The sequence below is a fragment of the Sapajus apella genome, unplaced genomic scaffold, assembly GCF_009761245.1.
Source record: "Sapajus apella isolate SASKATOON/1434 unplaced genomic scaffold, GSC_monkey_1.0 scaffold52, whole genome shotgun sequence".
NCBI classification, from domain to species: domain Eukaryota; kingdom Metazoa; phylum Chordata; class Mammalia; order Primates; family Cebidae; genus Sapajus; species Sapajus apella.
The window spans coordinates 14,009,481-14,018,144 of record NW_022436992.1 but is presented as its reverse complement, the minus strand read 5'-3'; the positions used below and the strand labels follow the sequence as shown (position 1 = coordinate 14,018,144).

The following is an 8,664-nucleotide window of genomic DNA, read 5'->3' as shown; positions in this document are numbered from 1 at the left end:
TCTCTCTCTCTCTCTCTCTCTCTCTCTCTCTCTCTCTCTCTCTCTCTCTCTTTCTCTCTCTCTTTCTCTCTCTCTCTCTTTTCTGCTCTCTCCTGTCAGTATCTCTGATATGCCCTCTATCCCTTCACTCCTCCTGGCAATCTGTCTGGATAACAAGGTAGTCCCCTCATAGAACATGGTGGGACACCAAAAACATTTAGGAGCACATAAAGGGATTTGAGGAGAAGGAATAGGTTAAGTCAAATGAAGATTTTTAAATACTTAGCACCACAGACTTTAGAAAGTAATTTAAAAAAAAATCATCTGGGCCAGTGATATTCACACTGTGTTTGGTGGAAGCTTAAGAGTTTTTTTTAGCTCCTTAGGAGCTCCTCAGTGTCTTCTTTGTAGGCAAGAGAAATACTCGCAAGGTTCCAAAGTCACCATCACTTCCTGTGTCCGCAAAGCAGGTGCCCTTTATCCATTTTACAATCATTAGAATTCTGCATAAAATTTTATTGTGAAACTTAAAATGGTTTTGAAAGATACCTTGCTCAACCTTTCCTTCCAATGATGATAAATAAAGGCCCAGGAATAAACAGTGGCCAGATAAACCGGTAGCAGAGCTAGGTCTAGGACTCAGCCTTTCCATTAAAAGTCTGCTGTGTGTGTTTCTATGTCCTGGCCATGAGGACCAGGGTATTTCTATTAGAGTGGTTGGAGAGAGCTTCAAGCGAGCTGTCAGCCATCTTCATGACCTCAGGATCTTATTAAGTTTTATAAGGGAAACAAATACCTTTATGTACAACAATAAATAATACAGTAAAAATTAATAGGAGTTCAGAGTAGAGTTACAATAGTAAGGGAAAGATTCATTAAACTCTGAGTCATGGAATTATAGATAGTTTGGCCTAGAAAGAACCTTCATAACCACATCATCTAATCCAATGAATTTATAGATGCTGAAACTGAGGGTTGGAGGTTAAAAGACATAACCCTGTATGTCTGAGCTGTAATTCTGCACTGATAATTAATTTGATAGAACTAGATATTGAACCCATCTATACTGATACCATCTCCAGTGATCTTAATATAGAAAGATCTGAATCGATGGCAATGAGGAGGGATGACTATTGAGGCAGGGAGAACAACGGAACACCTGTGAGTATGTCCATTGAGAAGATAAGAAAGGAATCATGTTGCCAGATGGCGTGGTTTAGTGTCCATGGAGAAGTGAGACACTATCACACAAGATAATCAGCTACAGATAGTGGCAAAACAGCCAGTCACTATAGATTCCAGAAAGATGTCTTTAGAATGTGGGTCCAGATTCCTCACATAGGTTGGGTTGAATGAAAGGTAGAAGAACTGGGAACACAAGCACAGTAGTAATGGAGATTAAGAACACAAAGTTATATTTTAAAGAAATAATCTACAGGGACTTGACAAGTTAGACATTGAGTCAGGAGAACAGGGGAATATTGTCATGAGTCTTAGGTTTTGAATATCACTGGTGAGAGGAATACTATGGCAACGAGAGAAATGAAATTAGGAGGAATGAGTGGGTTGGAGGGGGAGAAGATAATTAGCTTCACCTTAAATATATTTGGTTGGATATCAGCAGGAGGTCCAAAGTGGGCTGTACTGTAGGCTGCAGGAGGTTAAGTGGGATGTGCAGTCTGCATTTGGGAGGCAGTAGCCCAAGATGATCATTGCAGCCGTAGAAGTCAATGAATTGCAGCTTCGTATAATACAAAATAGAAGTGCTTAGCACCTTGTTAGCCTAAGGGACAGCCCCAGAAGGAGGTAAAATCTACAAGGGTTGAAAGAGGTATGAAGGGAGTCAGGCAATGTCAAGGGTTCCAAGGAGGCAGTGGCCAAATATCAAGGCAATCAAAAGAATCTTTAGATCTGGCTCCACAGAAGTAAATATTGGTCTTGGAGAGAACATCCCACATAGATCCTATGCAGGAGAATGAGGAGAGGATAGGACAGGGTGCTGTGCAAAAGAGCATAAGGAAAGCCCAGGTTTAGTTGGTGGGGGTATTTGAGCCAGGATAGGTGAATTGAGGAGGTCTGAGAGCCAGATGCTGTGTCCAGGGAGAAATGAGAGGAAAAGAGGCATATAGACCGAAGTCCAGTGAAAAGTCATTTTAGGACAATAGGGAGGGGAAGCTTTGGGATGAGGCATGCAGCACATTGGGAGGGGCTCAGCACACAGCAGAGGCTTAGCACCAAGACCCCAGGCTCTCTGATGGAGCAGGTGCTAGCTTCCTATTCCTACTCACTCTGTCACAATCCAGCAGAAGCCAGGCAGAGGGAACCTAGTAGGGGAGCCTTTAGGAGAGGCACTGCAAATTTTGGGTGTGCCAGAATGGGAGATTTCTAGGGCCCATGGGTCCAGCTGGACTGGACCAGCCCTGAATTTCTTCCAGTTCTTTGAGCTGACACTGACCAAGAGTGGGGATCATCAGCTTGCTGTCCAGCTTCACCCAGGGCCCTCCACTTGGTCTGGGCACAACTACCACACTGCCCACTGTCCTGCTGCCACAACCAAAAGAGCCCCAGTGGTTTGACCAAGGGGAGCCTATCATCAAGTGGGCTTGCATTGAGGCCATGACACTGTTGAATTATCTGTGCCAGGGGATTGTCTAGTCCTTTAGGACTCAAAGTGCTGGCCAAGAGAATTAGCAGCATTGACATCACCTGGCTGCATATTTGAAATGTAGTCTCAGGCCTGGAAAATCAGAATCTATATTTTAACAGGACCTGCAGAGGGTTTACATATTTATTAATGTGCAACGACTGAAAGTACAGCAGTTCCCAAGCAGTCTGGCTGATCGCTAGAATCACTCCAAGTCCTACTGAATTAGAACCTTCAGCCCAGGAAATAGTAATTATACAGAGTCCCCCAGGTGATGCAGATGGGCAGGCACATTTAGGAGCCAATGAGTTTCACTGAAACTTGATTTTTAAAATGTTGAAACTTACTTGATACTACAAAGGAAATTTATGTTCATTATAGGAAAAATGTTGAGATGTTTAAAAAATTACTCATAAAGCCATAGGTAAATGGTGCAACAACACGGGGAATGTTTCTGTGTGTGTCTTTCTATATGTGTGGATTTAAGTGGAATTATAATGTGCACTTGATTTATAATCTGCATTTTTCACTTAATACATTTTGAAAAATTTTTTATGTCATAAAACAGACTTCTGCAATATCATCTTCAACAAACATGTATGTCCTTATTTATTGAATTTTGCCATAATTTCTTAGCCAATTACCTATGATTATTGAAAATGTAGATTTCTTTAACTTCTCACTATTGTAAAAATGTACACAGTGAACATTTTTTAACTAAACATTTGGGCAATCCATTATTTCTCCTAAGAGTAAGGGCAATACATGCAATAACAAAGTATACAGCATGCTTTAAGACTTGGATTCACAGCACCAACATCCCTCTAGAATTTGCACTCGTCGGTCCCTACTATCCTGCACTCTAAGACTCAAAGTCACACCCCAAGGCCCAGGGACAGAAAATGACTTGTCCAAAGTGATAGTGGCAGACCCAGTACTAAAACCCGCCATGGCTACAGCCCTGTTTCTGGAACTTGAGTGCTGAGGTGGCTGGAAGCTGTGCCCTCAGCACCCACCTGCCTCCCCAGAGTCCCCCAGCCTCACTCTGTTCCTCCCTGAGCCCTATTGCTTTCCTCCACCTGCCTTCTTCCTTTCTCTTCTCCTCTCATTTTCTGCTTTCTTATATTTTTTCTTCTCTTTTCCCTTCTTCCTTGGTGACAATCAGACCTACTTGGTAAACCTTAGCCCTAGTCATACTTGCGTTACTTCCCTGAGCTAATTTCCAGCTCCCGATTGGCTCTGGGTTTATTTCCATGCTAAATTCTGGACTGACCTTTCCTAAGGGTGATCACTTTGGGGAAGAGCTCCAGGACAGAATAGCACACAGGGAGGGGGCAGAGTCATGTGAAACTGTGTGGCCTGACATTTATACAAGACAATTATCTTCACTTTAGATTGTTCGCCCTCAAAAACACAAGTGCCATTTTCCATCTGGAACAGAATGAGCTGTCTTCAGCAGTCTTGGACAAGCACTTCTAGTTGCTAGGAATGATGCTTTCCAACCCTCTGGGGGGACCCTACCAGCCCCGCTGCTGTTGTCGACCCCTTCTAGTTGTGCTCTCTTCCTTCACTCTGGGCTCTAGCTATCTAACCCATGGCTAGTTATGGGGGCAGGAGTGTGGTGCCCCGTTGGCCAACAGGGCAATGGGACTGGGTTTGAACTGGGCTTATCCTCCCACTGTGAGGGAGGTGACGCACACTCCACCCCACTCTCAGGGCTGGGAAGCGTTATGGCTCAGCTATTTGGGGGAATCTGTTTTCTGGTTTCTCTGAACTAGCACAAGCACACACGTCCGAGGCTTATACCCCTGCTGGCTGGACTTGCTCCTGGATGGCCCCAGTCAGGGAGAGGCAGAGCTGCCTGGAGCCTGCTGGGCTGTGGAGGCCTTGGTGGATTCTGGCAGACCAATTATAAATGAATGGGTTGGGGGACCCGTGCAGCCTGTGGCTGAGTAGTTCTGAGCCCCAGCATGTCTGCCCCTGGCTCCCCCCAGCCTCCTTCTCTAACTGCCCTTCTCTCCTCCCCATCAGCGAGGACCAGACACCACTGATTGCAGAAATGTGTTCCCTCCCCATGGCACGATACTACACGTAAGTTGTCCTGGCATGTCCCTGCTTTCCCAAGCAGGGGGTCTGGGGATCACATGGGAAGAGGAAAGGAGTGCTGAGCCAGAGGATGAGGCTCATTCTCACCTTAGAAATTGCAAGTGCCCCATAATTAAGCTTCATCACCACCACGGTAGTAACAGCTCTTTCCTGAATGTCTGCAAGATGCCAGCCAATCTACTGCCTCACTTCTTTTCCAAAAAGTCTGTAAGGGGAGTGTTACTAACCCCATTTTGTAGATCTGGAAACTGAGGCTCAAAGAGGTTAAATAACTTCCCCTATGTCACATAACTTCCAAAAGACACAGCCAGGAATCAGACTTCATATCCTCTGTGCCACTCCATCCACCTCTCTGAAATCTCAGAAACAGTTTTGAATCTCAGTGACAGCATTGAGATTCAAAAGAACCTCAATCCAAGTCCCTGTGGCCTTTACTCCCAGTTTGGGCTTCTAACATGTACTTTCATTTCATCTCATTTCAGATTTGCATCCATCCTTATATTTTACTACTTTGTTGTCTATGCTCTGTCATAAGCTCCTTTAAGGAAGTGGGTGAGGCATGAGAAAAATAAAATAAGACTGACCTCTGGGAAACATTTCCTCTGCTTCTCTCTTGGACCCTGTAACGTCCTGGGCAAGGTGGGTCAGGGGCAGTCCTGGTCTCAAGGAGGTGACAGCCTGGCTGGGAAGCAAGACACATACACAGGAAGCACACAAATGACAAAACAGATGTCAGCACTTCAGGGTGTCTAACCTGGGTTCTGGTCTCCCTAGGATGCTGCTGCTAGCAGGTGAATTGTCACATCCAGGTTGTTAATGTCAGGGGGAAAATGCCGGTTGGCAAGCCCAGGATCTTTTTGGAACTTTATTTTTATTGTACAAGTGAACCTGCTGTAAACACGTACAGTCATTAGCTAAGGGTATTATCATTAGCTGTTATTGAGATAGAAAAATCTCCTGGAGGTGGTGGCATTGGTCCAGAGTTTCTGCCCTGTAAGGTTAGTGACAGCTCCCCAGGTCCTGACAGTGGCTGACAGGCATCTTTGAAACCAGCCAGGTGACTGAACCTATAACCTGTGTGACTTTAATGTCTTTAAAATATCTGAAAAGCAAATCACCCTTCAATATACACTCAATCTCAGTACTAAAGAGAATAAACATTTGTAAACAATTAGGTCAGGCCCAAAAAATCTAAGGTAAGGTTCACTGTATCCCAAAGTCATCTGAGCCTCACTAAGAAATTTCTCAGGAAGCCAGAAACATTCTCTTTACCCCTCTATTGAAGGGCATTGGCTCTCCATTCTCCTTTGAAGGCCTCCCCAAGCCACGAGAAGGCAGGAAGCACAGCCTCTGAAAAGCACGAACATGGGAGGCCTTCCCTGCTTTAAGGCTCAGCTGGTCTTTACCTACTCTTGGGAGTGATTGTTCCCCTCTGCCCACCTGTGAAGGAGAGCAAATACCCCAAATGCTCCAGGTGGTGATTCAGAGGACAGAGGTGGAAGGGCTAGGGGGCCAGTGGTGCATAAAGGGAGTGGGCCATCAGCACTGTCATACTGTTTCAGAATTAAATATGCAGACCAGAAGGTTCTATATACAAGAGACAGACAGCTCCTGGTGGGAGATCCCGTTGCAGACAACTGCTGTGCAGGTGAGCTTTTGGGGCCTCCACCCCATGTTCCATCTGCCATAGGCCCTCCCTTTTCTTCCCTTTCCTCCCCAGCAGAAGGTCAGCAGCTGCCCGCAGTGACAGTGTGAAGGGGCAGAGAGCAGCTGTGGTCTCTCCTAGTGAGGGGCAAGATCCCTGCAGAAGTCCTGGCTCACTCTGCAGTCTGCAGGCAGGGCCAGGCCAGGGGTGCTCATGCCCAGTTCCTTCCTGCCTGAGCCTTTACCTGCCAAGAACCTGCATGGGGTTCCCTCACCTCTTGACTCTTCTCTCTCTTCCCTCCCAGAGAAGATCTGCATACTTCCTAACAGAGGCCTGGACCGCACCAAGGTCCCCATCTTCCTGGGGATCCAGGGAGGGAGCCGCTGCCTGGCATGTGTGGAGACAGGAGAGGAGCCTTCCTTACAGCTGGAGGTGAGAGGCCCGTCCCCATTCTAGGGGATACTGCAGACCTGGCCTGGCCACTGGGATGCTCTGGCATCTTTGTGTCTGCGGATTCCTAGCCAGATCCACGTGTCTTCCTCCCTTAGATTTTCACCATCTTCCTCTGCACTTAGCTCCAACACCCTTGCCCTCTAGAATCTGCAGAAGGCAGTCCCTTCAGTAAAAACTGGCCCTGTCAGGTCCTTCTTTGGCCAAGCCCCAGAGGCCTCCAGGGCTAACACCTCCATTGGCACCATTATTCTGCAGTTATCCACCTTCTCCCCACAGGATGTGAACATTGAAGAACTGTACAAAGGTGGTGAAGAGGCCACACGCTTCACTTTCTTCCAGAGCAGCTCCGGCTCCGCCTTCAGGCTTGAGGCTGCTGCCTGGCCTGGTTGGTTCCTCTGTGGCCCAGCAGAGTCCCAGCAGCCAGTACAGCTCACCAAGGAGAGTGAGCCCTCAGCCCGTACTGAGTTCTACTTTGAACAGAGCTGGTAGGAAGACAGGAGGCTGCGTTTCAGCCTGGTGCACCCAAACCAAGCTCATCCTGCTCAGGGTCTATGGTAGGCAGAATAATGTTCTCCTGAAGACATCCGCACTGTAATCTTAAGATCTGTGTGTATGTTACCATACATGGCCAAAGGGGCTTTGCAAATGTGATTATGTTAAGGATCTTGAGATGAGGAGACCATCCTGGGTTATCCAGGTGGGCTTAGTAAAATCACAAGGGTCCTTGTGAGAAGGAAGCAGGAGGGGAGATTCAGACACTGGAAGAAACCATGCTTTGAATTTTGAAGATGGAGTCAGGGGCCTTCAGCCAACAAATGCAGGGGTTTTTAGAAACTGGAAAAGCCAAGGGAACAGACTCTCTAGGGGCTCCAGAAGGAGCACAGCTCTGCTGACACCTGGATTTCAGCCCAGTGACAACCATTTCAGACTTCTGATCTCCACAACTATAAAATAATAAACTTCTGTTATGTAAACCCCTAAGTTTGTGGTAATTTGTTATAGCAGCCATAGAAAACTACTACAGAGCCTCATTTGACCCCATGTGCAGTGTTTGATGCAAGAGACCTGTTGAGTTTTTAGAAAGCTAACCACAGCTTCTCCTCCAGTCCATCTGCTATGGAGCCTCTAGAAACAACCAAGAAGCCCCGGGCAGAACTCAGTGTCCTCTGTGCAGGGACAAAGCCTTGGGCTGCTTACGATGTAAGTTCTAACTCAAGTCTTGTGATTTTCTACCAGATACTTCACAGTGAATTGACAATTCTGTGGTCGACTGTTGGGCTATCTGCTAGTTGCTTTGAGTGTGCAAAGCAAGGAGTACCAAGGGACAGGCAATGTATATGTCCTGGATGTATTGAGTTTAAGGTTGCAGTGGAGCCTCTAAGTTGAGGTGACTTGGTATAGCTGGGAGTACAGGGCTGGGTTTCAGCTGAGAGTTTGCAATTGAAATTCATACTCATCCTCAGAGCCCACACTTTGCTGTTTCATGGAGAATATTTGGTTGGGCCTAAGCTAGAGCAGAGAACCTGTAGTATCAGGATTAAGAGAAGGTATGGGCTACTGGTGCTCTTCTTCTGGTGTCTAACTACTCAGCATTCACCTAGCATGTTCTGAGTTCCAACCATGGGGCAGCACTTTTAAGAATGCTCTGTCATCATCCCCATAATGACTCTTCAAGGCAAGCACTCTCACCTCCATTTGTTAGATGAGGAAACCGGACTAAGAGAAGTAAAATAACTTAATGAAGGTCATACGGGCTCTCTATGTTGGAGCTCAAGATTAAACTTGGTGCAGCTGACCTCAATGCCGTGTTGCAAATTTTTATCCCACTTAAGGAGCT

At 46.4% G+C, this 8,664-nt stretch overlaps 1 protein-coding gene across 1 annotated transcript in view; it reads left to right on the top strand.

Annotated features, from left to right (window-relative positions):
• IL1F10 (interleukin 1 family member 10) overlaps nucleotides 1-7,808 on the top strand; it is a 7,975-nt gene extending 167 nt beyond the window's left edge. Inside the window, exons 2-5 of the mRNA XM_032243760.1 lie at nucleotides 4,655-4,714; nucleotides 6,292-6,377; nucleotides 6,679-6,806; nucleotides 7,104-7,808. Coding sequence (XP_032099651.1) covers nucleotides 4,683-4,714; nucleotides 6,292-6,377; nucleotides 6,679-6,806; nucleotides 7,104-7,316 — 459 coding nt within the window. The 5' untranslated portion in view covers nucleotides 4,655-4,682 and the 3' untranslated portion in view covers nucleotides 7,317-7,808. The remainder of the gene's footprint in view (nucleotides 1-4,654; nucleotides 4,715-6,291; nucleotides 6,378-6,678; nucleotides 6,807-7,103) is intronic.
• Nucleotides 7,809-8,664: the final 856 nt, after the last annotated feature.